This window comes from Macaca mulatta, chromosome 14 (assembly GCF_049350105.2).
Source record: "Macaca mulatta isolate MMU2019108-1 chromosome 14, T2T-MMU8v2.0, whole genome shotgun sequence".
NCBI lineage: Eukaryota > Metazoa > Chordata > Mammalia > Primates > Cercopithecidae > Macaca > Macaca mulatta.
In genome coordinates this window covers 118,881,542-118,897,421 of record NC_133419.1, presented here as the reverse complement: position 1 = coordinate 118,897,421, position 15,880 = coordinate 118,881,542, and the positions used below count along the sequence as shown (strand labels likewise).

The 15,880-nt window shown below is 43.6% G+C and overlaps 1 protein-coding gene across 8 annotated transcripts in view; it reads left to right on the top strand.

The window, feature by feature from the left end:
* Window positions 1-15,880, top strand: part of JAML (junction adhesion molecule like) — a 34,798-nt gene that overhangs the window by 3,210 nt on the left and 15,708 nt on the right. For 3 of the 8 annotated variants that reach the window (XM_015115807.3, XM_077960607.1, XM_077960606.1), the window contains exons 2-5: window positions 10,023-10,085; window positions 11,995-12,312; window positions 12,668-12,822; window positions 14,523-14,748. In XM_015115807.3, coding sequence (XP_014971293.1) covers window positions 12,123-12,312; window positions 12,668-12,822; window positions 14,523-14,748 — 571 coding nt within the window. In that variant the 5' untranslated portion in view covers window positions 10,023-10,085; window positions 11,995-12,122. 8 annotated transcript variants of the gene reach the window in all.

Below are 15,880 nucleotides of genomic sequence, written 5' to 3'. Positions count from 1 at the left end.
TTTCCTTATTGAAAGCCCATTTAGATAACCTAGAAGTTACTTGATGAAAAAGTGTTTGAATTTAAACACAGCATAGGGAACCAATTTTAGACAGACGATTATACCTTAATTACATACAACATTCCTTTTATAAATTTCTTTCATGAATTTTCTCATGACTTACACTGGTCATGACTATCTATGATGGGCTTGGACTTTCTGACTTGTCCTAAACTTCCCTCTTTCTTAACAATCAGTCATTTTACTTTATGACAAGAATTTATCACACAAGATCTGTTCTTATATAAAATTTCTTTCTTTATAACTCTCCTTATCAAAAATACCTCTTCACCTTTATAACTTTCTTCTTCTTTTTTGTTTTATTATTTTTATTTTTATTTTTTTGAGACAGAGTCTCACTCTATCACCCAGGCTGGAGTGCAGTGGTGCGATCTCGGCTCACTGTAACCTCTGCTTCCTGAGTTCAAGTGATTCTTGTGCCTCAGCCTCCCAGGTAGCTGGGACTACAGGCACAAGCCACTATGCCTGGCTAATGTTTGTATTTTTAGTAGAGATGGGGTTTCACCCTGTTGACCAGGCTTGTCTTGAACTCCTGACCTCAAGTGATCCACCACCTTGGCCTCCCAAAGTGCTAAGATTACAGGCATGAGCCACCGCACCTGGCCTTCACCTTTATAACCGTCTTTATGTCTCTCTTATTTCCTCATTCCTTTTACCTTGTTTTATAAGTAACCGGTTTTTTTTTTTTTTTTTTTTTTTTTTTTTTTTGAGATGGGAGTCTCACTCTATCATCCAGGCTGGAGTGCAGTGGCACAATCTTGGCTCACTACAGTCTCCACCTTGTGGGTTCAAGCAATTCTCCTGCCTCAGCCTCCCAAGTAGCTGGGACTACAGGTGTGTGCCACCACACCCAGCTAATTTTTGTATTTTTTTAGTAGAGACAGGGCTTTGCTATGTTGGCCAGGCTGATCTTGAACTCCTGACCACAGGTGATCTGCATGCCTTGGCCTTCCAGAGTGCTGGGATTACGGGCGTGAGTTACCACATCTGGCCTATATGTAACCTTTGAATTAGACAAAAAAATATTTTCCTTTTGTTAGGAAGTTAAGGTTTATACTGTGTGTTGCTGTGCGAGTTCTGTGAAGGGGCCACATATGAGGAGGTTATCCCCCCTCAAGAGATTTCTAGGTTGAATTTCTTGCTAGGGTGTGTCTGTATAAGTGTGGGCTATTTTTAAACCCCCGAGATAGGACTATCCAGGTTGAAGCTATTGGTTAAAGATTTAGGTAGCTTACCTGGGAGAAACGGGGATATTAGAGGGAAAGATGAATTCACAAGTTGGGTAAACATTAAGCAGCCACCCATCTTGGAAAGGATATTTTTGCCCCAAAGGGGTGTGGGGCATTTGGATATTACCAGGGACTGGCGGGAGATTGGTAATTGGTCCCTTAAATAATATAAAGGGGTATGGATTTTTTGGGCGGGGGGGGTGCCACTTGTTCTCATTACCCAACAGGATTTGGAGGAGAGTTGCTCAGGGAAGATTAGTATAGAGTCACTACAAGTCATTTATGTAGCCAAAATGATAACTCCAAAATTTCTAAAAGGAAAAAATCTTTACTTGCTGATAGAGGGGAGAGTCAACTTTCCAAGCAGGTCGCAATAAAGACAGCGTGACCACCAACCGAATCTGTCTCCTCTCCCCTCCTTTTTCTGTTGTTTATTGAAAGGTAAACAAAAATCTCTCATTATTTTAAAATATTATGCAAAAATCTTGTTTAAGAGAGAAAGCAAAATTTCACCTTTGCATTAGTATATTATTAATGTTATATCCAATTCATAATAAAACCTTATATACAAATCTATACAATCATAGTTAGTTTGACCATAAGGTGAAATGTCCACACACCTCTCATAATTCTTTACAATTTTCTGTTAAACAAATAAATTCTCTAGAAAACCATTATTCAGACACATGGGCCCCGATTCTGGCCCTACATCAGTGTGCTTTTATTTCAGTGTTCGACCTACGGAAAAGCTAAGTAATCCCCTTTAAGTCTTAGCCAACTTGCTTGTACCTACAGAACTTTTCACAAGATTAACCCTTCACAAACCCTTTTCAACTTGCTTGAACCATCAGTTTTGTCCCGTTACTCTTTTTTTTTTTTTTTTTTTTTAGACAGAGTCTCACTCCGTCACCTAGGCTGGCATGCAGTGCCACAATCTCAGCTCACCGCAACCTCCGCCTCCCAAGTTCAAGTGATTCTCCTGCCTCAGCCTCCCAAGTAGCTGGGATTACAGGCACTCAACACCACACGTGACTAATTTTTGTATTTTTAGTAGAGATGGGGTTTTGCCATGTTGGCCTGGCTGGTCTCAAACTCCTGACCTCAAGTGATCTGCCCACCTCAGCCTCCCAAAGTTCTGGGATTACAGGCGTGAGTCACCATGCCCAGCTGTCCCATTACTCTTTTAGGTGAGGCCAATAGTTAAAACCCTCTGAGCTAGACAAAATTACATTCTGTTTAACAGAAACCATATTCACATGACTTCTTAATAACCTCCCACCAAAACACATTCTTTATTTACACTGTCTTTGTTTTTTATTTTATTTACGCTGTCTTTATTTTTAAAAATCATTAGAGTCATGTGACCTAAAAGGGATTAAAGTTTCAATTTTTTCTGATAATATGCTTGATTTTAGTTTTTTTAAGCCAATTAATTAGAGCTCTTTTATATAAATACTATACACACAACACATATAAATACACAGACAGAAATGGAGAATCAAGACAAAATTCCATTGACTGAGAAGTTCTTAGAGGGAGAGCAGGGGCTTTTTGTTTGTTTAGATGGAGTCTCGCTCTGTTGCCAGGTTGGAATGCAGTGGTGTGATCACAACTCACTGCAGCCTCAACCTCCTGAGCTCAAGTGATCCTCCCACTTCAGCCTCCTGAGTAGCTAGGACTACAGGTGCCTGCCACTATGCCCAGCTAATTTTTTTTTTTTTTATACAGATGGGGTTTCGCCAAGTTGCCCAGGCTGATCTCAAACTCCTGGGCTCAAGCGATCTGTCCACTTTGGCCTCTCAAAGTGCTAGGATGATAGGCATGAGCCACTGTGCCTGGCCAGCAGGGGCTTTTAAAACAATATCTGTATACATACAGCCCAAATATCATCTTTAATTAAGTTGATTTCTGACTATGGAGTTCTCAAATAAAAATCTCTTAAAAATCTTTTGTTACCAGATTTTAGCCAGGACAAATGGCCAATATTTCTGGCTTTTGAATCGTTACCTAAAGGTAACCTCCTATGTGAAATTACTAAACCTTAAGTAAGGGGATAACTTAAATATGGATGCACAAGGTCCGTGTGTGTCTGGAGACACAAGGTGTCTCCAAAGAGATGGTAAGCAATTTATAAGATCTAGAATTGCCCCAAAGGTAACTCAGAGAAAAAAATTTCAAGACAGAAAATTAGGAGCTGTCCATGGAAGAGAAAAGAATCAATAAATGATTAAACCACAAAAGATTCACTTTTGAAGCCAGGAATTGAACCCAGCGCACCCCTCTGAGAGGGCAAAGCCCTAGTAGTTGAGCTACAGCAGGGGTCCCCAATCCCTAGGCAGTAGACTGGCACTGGCCCATGGCCTGTCAGGAACCGAACCGCTCAGCAGGAGGTAAGTGGCAGGCAGACGAGCAAGCGTTACTGCCTGAGCCCTGCCTCCTTTCAGATTAGCGAGGATTCTCATAGGAGTGTGAACCTATTGTGAACTGCACATGTGAGGGATCTAGGTTTCATGCTTCTTATGAGAATCTAATGCCAGGTGATCTGAGGTGGAATGGTTTCATCCCCAAATCATCCTCCACCCTCCCTGGTCTGTGGAAAAATTGTCTTCCATGAAACGGGTCCTTGGTGCCAAAAAGATTGGGGACCAGTGACCTATAGTGCAAGGTGACTGCTGTTGTTTTTTCCAGGAGGAGTTTAGAGCATTTGCAAGCTTGCAAAGAATTTTAACTGCTCAAGAGAACTTTCTAGGACTAGCCATGTTATTATTACGCACCTTCTTTTAATTTAGCCTTTTCCTTTAAATGGTGTACTCAATTCCAACAGTGGCTCAATCTTAAAGCCTGTTAAACTCCAGATAGTGATTTTCCAGATTTTTACCATATAGGCAAAAGGTAGTTCCAGAAAGGGGGAGAGGAGGTGTCTCCAAGACAGGCAGCTCTTGAACTCAAAGGGGAAATGGATAATTTTACTTGGCACTTCCAGAGTCACCCTTGGCTTTGTTTTGTTGTGATTTGGAATTCAGCTGGGGCAGAGAGCCCGCTTCAGTTTAAGGCCATCAAGGGCTAGAATTCTGTCCTCAGGGCCTTTCAGCCCTCAGAACAGTCCCATTTTCAGCAGCTGAGCTTGTGGCAGAGGGAGCAAGCTGTGAAGGGCTTTTTCTCATGTATCCCATTGGGGCAGTTTGCCTTCCAGGGGCCTGGCCATCTGCACTGAGGGCACTTACCTGGAGGAGTGTCCTTAGGGCAACTGGAGGGGCCGAGGGCTTCTAAATCAGCCAACAATTGAGCCTGCCTTTGTCTCTGCATTTTTCTTTCTCCTTAGCTCTGCCCTCCTCGTTCTGCTCTTGGTTGTAAAAGACTGATGAGGCTAAGTTGAGGATTTTTTTGCATAGGGGCCATGCTGTATTACACAAGAAAGTTGTTTCTTTTTGAGAGTCTGAGGGTTAAATTTGTCTCAATGTTTTAGGATGCAATGCAGAGGTGAGTCTGAAGGAACAGATGGGATTTGTCCCATGGTGGGACTGGAAAATGATGAGCCAGCCTCTGGGGGCTAATGTCTGCTGGGGACACAAACTGCTTTCTCTTGGGGCTTCTCGCTGAGAAAACGTGTTCCACTCACATCCACTGACGGACTGGGGTGCACTTTCTAAAGGGCCTCCCAGCTATCAGAAAGACCTCTTTGCACTGGGGCCTTGCACCGGATGATTGGTTCAGGTATGAGGACGGGAGGGGAATGGGGAGACTCACTGCTCGGAGGTTGCTTGAGCCCACCTAGTTTGGGAACATCCAGAGCAGGAGGTCTGCCTGTCTTCACAGGGAGAAGTTAGAGTGAGAAAGAGGGGGGTGTGAGTCCCCCAAACCACGTGTGCCAATTGTGACACATAGAGGGACTTTTGACCAGAAAAGATAGGAGAGGGTTTTCCTCTCTCCCGGGCAAGGCAGACAAGACTCTTCAGCCCCTGGCCTTCAGGCCACACCAGGAAGTGGCCCTGGCCAGTTGTCATAAGTTGCCAGAGGGATACTAGAGTTTGTTTCCATTGAAAACTGAAAAGGAAAGCAAACTCTGGTTGGGTGACGACTTCTCACCAGGACCTTCTGGTCCACTGGGGAGTGGCCCTGGCCAGGACCTTCAGTTGTCTCCAAACTTGGATGCTGTGCACTGAGATATTGGAGTTGGAGGAGAGGCAAGGGAGAGAGTAGTGGAGAGGTCCCCAAGCAATCCCCTTTTGGATCACCAAAATGTTGCGGGTAGTGACTAGCTAGGGCTGATGTCACTGGCAGCAAATGTGTTTCAAAGACAGTCATCGGAAAGAAGGCAGATTTATTAGAGAAGATATGAAAATATGTTGCAAGGTTGTAATGGGCAGCACAGCAGAGAAAGCGCTGTCTGCAAAGAGGCAGGGGCTGAAGGGAAGTTTTATAGGGTGGTGCTGGAGGGGGCTACCTGTGAAAGAGGTCACTGTGCCCATAGAAGTCATTATGCCCTCAGGTTGTTTGATTAGCTATGTCTCAGAACAGTCAAGTTCATTGTTCTTCCACACTTGGGCCCTCCCCGAACTGGGGCCCCTCCTCATTGTTACTTACTTATCAGGACTACACACATACTGTTCTCCATAGTGGCTGTGCTACTTTGCATTCCTACCAACAGTGTGTAAGAGTCCCCTTTTCTCTGCATCCTCACCAGCATTTGTGTGTGTGTGTGTTTGTCTTTTTGATAATAACCTTAACTGGAGTGAGATGATAACTCATTGTGGGTTTCATTTGCATTTCCATGATTACTGATATTGAGAATTTTTTTTCATATATATGTTGGCCATTTGTATGTCTTCTTTTGAGAAATGTCTGTTTAGACCATTTGCCCATTTTTAACCCCCCTACACTATTAGTAATAGAAAAGAAGATCCTGATAGTCATAACCCCCTAGAAAGACAGAAGGTATTTGCCAGAATTTATATTGTGAAAGAACCATGAGCTCAGGTCAAAATATTTGGCCAACAGATGAGGTAACTTACTATGGAGAATTATCTCAAAACATCTGCTGAGGAGATAAATTAGTATCTGGAAAGAGAAGGAAGCAGGGTAGAAGCTGAGAATTTCAATAGTGTCTCTTATCAAGGTGCTTAAGGTGCTTCTGAATATTTTTGCTGGATTTTTTAAAAAATGGAGATTTGTTATTCAGCTAAATGTGTATAAAAAATTCAGAATTTGTGTGTGTTGGTGAATATATAGAGAGGAATTTGCAAATATCTGTCAACTAACTAGGAAATTCAAACTCAGATAGTGTTCTTGGTAAATGTCCAAGGTGTTATGAACTCATTTGACAAGTAGTTACTGAGCATGTCCCTGTATCTCACACCACGCTGGCACTGGAAGGGTGGTGGCTCATGGGCACGCTCTTGGCTTCATGGAGCTTATAGTTTGGGAGTGGAGGTAGAGAGCAGGTCTTAATTAAATGAGCACTCAAACAAATAGACATAGTGGCCCATACCCTAAAGGAAAGGTAGAGGTACTATTAAGACATGTGGCTGCTGGGCGTGGTAGCTTACGCCTGTAGTCCCAGCACATTGGTAGGCTGAGGTGAGCAGATCACCTGAGGTGGGGAGTTTGAGACCAGCATGGCCAGCATGGTGAAACCCTGTCTCTACTAAAAATACAAAGTTAGCCGGGCATGGTGGCACATGCCTGTAATACCAGCTACCCAGGAGGCTGAGGCAGAAGAATCACTTGAACCTGGGAGGCGGAGGTTGCCGTGAGCAGAGATTGCGCCATTGCACTCCAGCCTAGGCAAAAAACTGAAACTCCATCTCAAAATAAAAAAAAAGACATGTGGCTTAGGGACCTGTCCTGGGATGAATGGTTGAGGAGAGGTTTCCTGAGGAGATGACATTTAACTTGAGATGTGAGCGATGAGCAGGTGTTAACTGGGTGAAGGCCTGAGCAAGGCGGATTGGAAGACCATTCAGTCAGGAGGAACAGATTAATCTTCTTTTGACAAATAAAGTTCAGAAAAGCTTTGCTCTAAAATATTGGTTACTTTCTCAAATGTGGAGTAACAGCATAGTGTAGCGAAGACACAGGCTCGGATCCGGGATGCCTGGGCTTGAATCCTCGCTCTGCCACTCGCTCTGTGTTCTCAGGCAAGTCACGTTGCCATTCTCTGCCTCATTTCCTCATCTGTAAAACCTCATGGGGTTGTTGTGAGGATTAAATCAGTTAATGTGCAAAGCACCCAGGGCCTGGCATTAACCTTCTCTGCTTTATTACATCTCAACTACTGATTACTAGTGTGCTGCTCTATTAAGAAAAAGGTCTGATCTTTTAATATTGAAAACAAGGCCCAGTGATTTTCCCAAAGATCAAAGAGTTAGTTAAAGGAAGTTCTGAGCCCAGAAGAACGTTTAAAAAAAACTCTTAGTAATTTTTCTGCTAAAATCATTGCTTCTCTCTTCACCGAGTTCTAATGGTGCATTTGAGTACGTAGGACTGATAATGAGTGTCTTCTATTAATGATACTTATGTTTCTTAGAATTTGTTTGAAGATGGTTTGGGTGTGGCTCTGAGTTACTCAGATTTAGTGCCGAGATTCAGAATCTTTTTAGAGTCGCTGGCTTCCTCTTAGAATAGAGTGGAGCGGGGGGCTGCTGCAAGATGCCTTTAAGTTGATTTCAACTTAATGGTCACATTGTCAGCTATGAGCATTTATCCAGTATATGCCAGGCATTTTACCAGCGCTGTAACACGGCACCAGGACACACGTATAAACAAGGCATGTATGGTGCTACCTTTTAGAGTCTGCAGACTTGAGTTGGTGGCAGACACATAAATTAGTCATTACTCCTCCTTGCAGTTGGTGAGCTGCTGGGGGAATGTCCCACTGCTAAGTGCTCTTTTCTGGGCAGAAGAGGGAGCACAACCAACTCCCTGGGGAAGGCAACAGATGTCCCAGATGTGATGAACTAACGTTAGGACATACTGTAAAGGAAGCCCCTTACGACCCTCATCCATGTATGTATGGGGCAAGGTGGGTGGCATGGAGCAGGAATGGGGTCTTGGTTATGTTGAGAGAGGTCTGTGTTTTCATTAGAGGTTCTTTTGTTTAGGGGAATCTATGTGACTCCTGGTATATCTGGCTTAGTGTGATTATTATCCACATTGTTACAACAAGGTTCAAAAATGGAAACTTAAGTTTCCAGTTCATTCTGATTCATCATTTGCCATTCTTAGGAAGGTAGAAGCTCAGAACCTGAAATCTCCCCTAAAGCTACAAACTCTGTTTCTGACTCTTATCTATATAAAGAATCTTCCATGGTAATGCTTCCCATTTTCCAAGCACTGTTATCTACATTATCCTATTAGATCCTTTCCTTTTCAATCCCTTTTAATGGCAAGGAAACAGGTTCAGCAAGATCAGCTGACCTCTCTGTGTAAGTGGGACCTAAGGTAGGAACCTCCTTGAATAGCTTAACTCTGATTTTCCAGGTAGAGGATTTTGTTGATTGGAAAATACGATTAAGGAAGGTCTTAAGTAATCTATTTTTATTAATTAAAATGGCTATCATATGTGCCAGATGTCCCAGCAGAGCTGGGCGGGGTACCTTGCTGTTATTGCAAAAAACACATCGTTCCTCTTAGCAGATCCTGAGGTGGAATCTCGCCAGTGGCCGGGTGGCCGGGGGTAAAGACCGCGGCTGAGACCAGGTGCAGTAGTAGGTGGGAACCCAAGACTGGTTGCGCTGTAACTCCTGAGAGTCAGGGTTCTTCTGTTTAGCTAAGAAAATTTGGGGGTAGTTTGTAGAACGGTGAATCCTTTTCCAGGGACTGGTGAATGCAATGAAATGAATACTACAGAGATAACATGCATATCAAACACACACTTTTGTCCAGTGCACAGCCCAATTCTCATTCTAGCCATACTGCCCTGCCTTTAAAAAGTTTAAAAAAAAAAGAAGATAAAAAGTTCACCGTGGGCCAGGCGCAGTGGCCCATGCCTATAATCCCAACACTTTGGGAGGCTGAGGTGGAGGATCACTGAAGCCCAGGAGTTTGAGACCAGCTTGGGCAACACAGAGAGACCTCTCTACTACTAACAAACAAACAAACAAAAAATTAGCAAGCGTGGTGTAACATGCCTGTAGTCCCAGCTACTCAGGAGGCTGAGATAAGAAGGTTGCTTGAGCCCTGGAGATCACGTCACTGCACTCCAGCCTGGGCAACAGAGTGAGACTCTCTTCCTGCCCCCCACCTCTTCCTCCCAAAAAAGCAGTAATTCTAATTTAGGTGGAGAGATGGGGGAAAATTTCAGACTGGATATCCTGTAATTTTTTGTTTGTGTGAAATACACAGGTAGTGGAAGGTCTAGGGTTGTCATCTCAAGGGCATCCTGCAATCATTTGCTTTTTTTCCTCTATAAAAGCAACTTTCATCTAATCTTCCCTTACGGCCAATCTAAAGCAGCCCCCAAGTGACTCTTCAAACACTACTCTGTTTTGTTGCATCATATCACTTACTGACATCTGGTATTTTCTTACTCATTCATTCATTTGCTTCTTTTTTCCCCAGCTCCCACTACACGCAAACTGCAAATGAGCTGGGACCTCGTCTTGTTTTTCTTGTTCAATGCTGCATACCAGTGTCTCAAACAGAGGCTGCTCCATATAGTCCTTCACTATTGGTTTTTTAAGTTAATGAACTTCTCTTGACATGATTTTCTGATTTTTGTTCTTTTATCTTAAGGTTTAAAAGTTGAGAGCAGCATGTTTTGCCTACTGAAACTCATCCTGCTGCCAGTGTTACTGGGTAAGTAGAAGCTAAGGGACTGTGTGGGGTATTTGATTTCTCCTAAGTTCTGTGCATTATTAAAAGCCAATTTGATATGTTTTTGATTCCCCTGGGTTTCTTGAAGATGGAAATCCTAATATGGAACTTCACAGTTTTGTTGAAGCAGCTGTTTTTGAAGCCAGCTAGCTTATGGTTTCTTGGGAGGCTGAATCTTCCTGTTTCCATTAGAAACAGAATGGCTTTGGGTCCTAAAGGGTGTTCTGGGACCCTCTTACGTGACTAAAAGAAAGTTTCTCTGTGGCATCCCTGCACTTTAAATTGTTATCTTTAAAACCACAGTTCGCCTTGAATCAGGAACTGAAATTACCAAAGAGAGGCCCAGAGCTGTTTTCATGCTACAGCCACGCCGGCCTTCTTGTGGTTCCTCAAATTCACTGAGCTCTTTCCCAATTTGTGGTGGTTTCCTTTGCCTGGAACCTTCCTCCCAACACTTCACTCTAGCAAGCCCGCCCAAGGCTTCCTTACCCTTCAGGTTTCCCCTTATGCTCCACTTACTTCTGAGGAGCCTGACCTGGCCATCTCCTCGGACCAGATTAGTCTCCTCTTTACACCTCCACCTAAGTACTGGGCTTCTTGTTGCTCATCTCCACTGGTTTCTAGGTTTTCATCCTTTCCCCCATGCTTTTTTCTTTATCCTGTGGGTGTAGTTCTGGAAGGAGAAGAAATTCATCAGGTGCTTTGCTCTCATAGCCTTTTCTTTTTCTCTTTATTATCAGTTTTTGAACTTTGGACAGTGATTTAAACCCTGACTCAGCAAAGTATATAACAGGGTTGCCTTTGCTCCTATTCTAGGCAATACAGAGTGTGTACAAACATGCACATATGCACGCACACCAAAATGGTGTTCATTAGAGAATTTTTCTTTTTTCTTTTTTTTTTTTTTTTTGAGACGGAGTCTCACTCTGTCGCCCAGGCTGGAGTGCAGTGGCCGGATCTCAGCTCACTGCAAGCTCTGCCTCAGGGGTTTACGCCATTCTCCTGCTTCAGCCTCCGGAGTAGCTGGGACTACGGGCGCCCGCCACCTCGCCCGGCTAGTTTTTTGTATTTTTTAGTAGAGACGGGGTTTCACCGTGTTAGCCAGGATGGTCTCGATCTCCTGACCTAGTGATCCACCTGTCTCGGCCTCCCAAAGTGCTGGGATTATAGGCTTGAGCCACCGCGCCCGGCCCATTAGAGAATTTTTCTCAAAGAAGCAGGGTTATAATGATCTCAGAAGGTATTTAGACATTTTCCCAGAGATCTGTGGAGCAGCCTGCAGGTTTTTGCCCTCCAATCCAGAAAGCTACTAGTCCAACCCCTGTATGTGGTGACTTGGTGACACTGGGGGTTTTGTAGTTTTTGTGGAGAGGTTTTCTTTTCTTGCAGAAAATCTCATCTTCTTCAGCTGTTTCTCTACTAAGATTGCCCTTCAAACATCAGTTTCTCTTTGCTTTGGTTGCTGTTGTTGCTTCCTAGCAGTTCTTCATTTAATTCTACGCACAGTGTTCTTAGTATTAAATTCGCTTATTACACTTTCGACCACACGTGGAATTGCTCAATTCTTCCTTACAGGAAAATTCCAAATATTTGTTGGAGCCAATTTTGATTTCTTTCAAAATAATTCCCTCTGAAGGGTTTAGAGTTGCTGTTTTCTTTTGTGTCCTCCCTGCTGTGTGAGCCTGCTGTTGGGCAGGAAGTTAACTCTCTTCTCTCAGGGAAAGAGCTTGCATGAAAAGACTGGCACATATTCTGTTCATTCCCATCACTTGGCTCTTCTCTGATATGAACTGGGCAGCATCTAAATGTATCTTTCTTGATTTTGTTGTCTCTTTGCATAGAGCATATCTTGTGAAAACAGAAATATCCATGTAATGTTTTTTTCTTGTAGTGACCTCTTGAAATTGCTTGAGCAACATAGAGATAATGGACAGGGGTCCCTGTGTGAAGCACCTAGAGGCTGGAAAGCTGATGACAAAGCTGGAGGGGTGAGGCAGGGAGAGGACAAACACAGTGGAAATGCAGGAGGAAAGCTATGCTCCATGGTGGCCTAATTATAAGGACCTGCCCTACAGCCAGAATCAGCCAGCAAATGCAGAAATAAGCTTTTGTAAAGGAACTAAAAGACGAAGAGGAAGTAGACAAAAGGTCCTTTTTTCAGAGAGGGAACCAGTGGGAGACTTAAGAGCAAGGAACATCCCATTTCCTGGTAAGTGGAGGTGGGTGTCTAAATTGATGATCAGAAATGAGAGACTTCCAGGGTTTCCCTTATTTCTTTAGAAAGGTTGGGAGGAAGAATTCCAGAAAAGCGTAAGGGACTAGATAGGAGGAGGGAGCCAGACAGCATTTATTGTAGTATGAAGATTGCAGAACCCTTCTGATGAGCCATATAGGTAACTAGAGGACAGGGATGCCATGCTGCCTTTGAACACGCCTCTGAGGACTTTGTCTATGTTGGATCATCCAGGGAGAGGGGTGTTTAGTACTCCATGATTGAAATTGATTTTTGTTGTTGAGAGTATTTGTCTAAATGATGTGTGTCCTCTTGCCTTTGACTTCTATAGATTATTCCTTGGGCCTGAATGACTTGAATGTTTCCCCCGCTGAGCTAACAGTCCATGTGGGTGATTCAGCTCTGATGGGATGTGTTTTCCAGAGCACAGAAGACAAATGCATATTCAAGATAGACTGGATTCTCTCATCAGGAGAGCAGGCCAAGGTAACGCGGGGGAAACATCATTATGTAATAGACGCCCCTGACTGCTGGTGTCAGGACAGAGTGGTGTAAGAGTCAGGCATCAGGTGTCACCAGGAGGTGTTACAAGAGCCGGGGCTTTGGAGATGATCACAACTGGGCCTTGTACTAGCTCAGGAACTTGGTTATGTTATCAGCTGGGTAAGTAAGTTACTCAACCTTGCTGATCTTAGCTTCCTGAGCTGTGAAGAGGAAGGCAATTACAATAATGGTAATGCTTACCTTTCAAGTAGTTAAGGGGCTAATGGGAGACACACACATGAAATGAGAGGTTCCTTGTTCTTGCACATGAAATTCTTTTAGTTTCCTTCCTTTATCTCTACCCTTTGTTAAGTAGCAGAAGCGGGTGAGAGGGGTAAATTCCAAGGTTCTAGAAAGGAGAGCTCTGACCTAGGCATAGGAACTATACCACAGTAATCTTTTTTGGGGTGGGGAGGAGGACAGATTCTTTCAGTGTTTTTCACTGTTCCATTTATGTGCTGGGGAATCATCCTTTTCTCCTTTGTGGCTGCTTAAAGTGTTGGGATTAGCAGATGCAGCATGGCTGGGCAAGGGTCTTTCATGGAGCTCTTTGGAGTGAGGAACAGTGTATTAAGCCTCATCAGAGAGTCTGTATAGATACTCGTATATCAGGATCATTTGTGAAAAACATCCCACGTAGTTTGTTACTAACAAGAAACTCCCAATGTTTGCAAATAAAATATTGTTTTTGTAGCTCAACAGAGCACACTCCCTGTTGTCCCTATAACACTACTCTCACTCAAATTTTTATTGGCCTTTATTTTTATAAGAGGGATAGGTCCATGGTGTAAGTAGAGTAAGAATTTCTGCCGGGTGTGGTAACTCACGCCTGTAATCCCAGCACTTTGGGAGGCTAAGGCGGGGGGATCACTTGAGCTCAAGAGTTCGAGACCAGCCTGGGCAACATGGCAAAAAAACAATCTCTACAAAAAAAACAAACACAAAAATTAGCTGGCTGCAGTGGCATGTACCTGTAGTCCCAGCTACTTGGGAGACTGAGGTGGGAGGATCACCTGAGCCTAGGAGGTGAAGCTGCAGTGAGCTGTGGATTGTGCACTGCAGTCCAGCCTGGGTGACGGAGGAAAACAATACAAAACCAAAACCAAAAACAAAAGAATTCCCCAGGGCCCAGCCTAGAACCATTGCCTGTGGATGACTCCTTTTGTGTTATGATACTGCTGCCGGGAGGAGGGTAGAGATGAGAGAAGTGGCAGCCAGCCGGCCATGCCTGGAATTCTCACGCCAACACCACCCACAGCACTAGTGAAAATAGATCATGCATCTGAATGCCATCTAATCTGGGGCCGTGGTAGAAACTAGGGTGAAAATGAGAGATGGTTTTCAAAAGTTGTAAGTTTAAAACCGTAGAGTGATCTTCAGAGTGGGTGCTATATTTTACCTTAAACTGTAAGAAATAAAACGTGGACCGCATTTCTCCATTTGTCCTTGTAGAAAGTGAGCCGCAGAGCTTGTGCAAGTTGGACTGTTGCCTGGCACATTATTTTTATTAACTGGGTACCAAATGCTTTTGGATCATGATCATGATGATAGCTCTGCTGCCCCCACATAACAGAGTATCTGGGATCCAGGCTCCTCGGTCTAGCACCTCTTTTGATTTTCTCCAACACTGTTTTGCCCTTCAGGATGAATATGTGCTATACTATTACTCCAATCTCAGTGTGCCCATAGGGCGCTTCCAGAACCGCGTACAGTTGATGGGGGACATCTTATGCAATGATGGCTCTCTCCTGCTCCAAGATGTGCAAGAGGCTGACCAGGGAACCTATACCTGTGAAATCCGCCTCAAAGGGGAAAGCCAGGTGTTCAAGAAGGCAGTGGTACTGCATGTGCTACCAGAGGAGCCTAAAGGTATGCAAATGCTTACTTAAAGAGGGGCCAAGGGGCAAGAGATTCCATGTGCAAGAGGCAAGGAAACTGATTATCTTGAGCAAATGCCAGCCTTTGGGCTAAGTACTTACCACAGAGTGAATCTTCAAAAAATGATCATAATGATTTCAGTCAATAAAAATATAGTTATTTTATTAAATAAAATATTGATGATTATTGTATTATTACTTCAAACACACTTCCTCCTCCCAAAAGCCCTGTAAAGGATGTTTTGTTCACATATGTGTCCAAATATGTTTTGGACACATATTTATTAAATGGCATAACTAGTACTTGATCCCTGGCACCTCTGACAACAGAGTCCATGTTCTTTTTTACTATGCCCTAATACCTTTCCTCAGTTATCCACATTGATGCTACATCTGTATTTTATAGGTACCCTATGTTAGGTGTTCTGGGGGATAGAAAAGAAATGAGCAGGCCAGGCTCAGTGGCTCATGCCTGTAATCCTAGCATTTTGGGAGGCTGAGGCAGAAGGATTGCTTGAGTCCAGGGGTTCAAGGCTGCGGTGAGCTATGATGGTACCTCTGCATTCTAGCCTGGGTGACAGAGCAAGACTCTATCTAAAAAAAGAAAAAAAAAAAAAAAAAAGGCTGGGTGTGATGGCTCACACCTGTAATCCTAACACTTTGGGAGCCTGAGGTGGGAGGATCACTTGAGGCCAGTTTGAGACTAGCTTAGGCAACATGGCGAGACCCTATGTCTAAAAAAAAAAAAAAAAAAAAAAAAAAAGCTGGGCATGATGGCACATGACTGTGGTGGTTTCAGGTACTAGGGAGACTGTAGTGAGAGGATCACTGGAGCCCAGGAGGTGGAGGCTGCAGTGAGCTGTGATTGCACCACTGCACTCCAGCCTGGGTGACAGAGCTGAGACCCTGACTCTTAAAAAAGAAAAAAAAAAAGAAGAAAAGAACAGATCTTTCTAACTCTTTGCACTTTATTTTTCCATTTATAAGTGGAGGGAGTGGTAGATGGGTGGTTTTAAAATTTGTGCTCTGTAAAACCTTAAGTTCCAAAGAACATGAATGGTAAAAGCAGGGCAGGGGGTTGGTAGCAGACATATCTGCTCAGATAGGACCCCAGGCTCCCACCT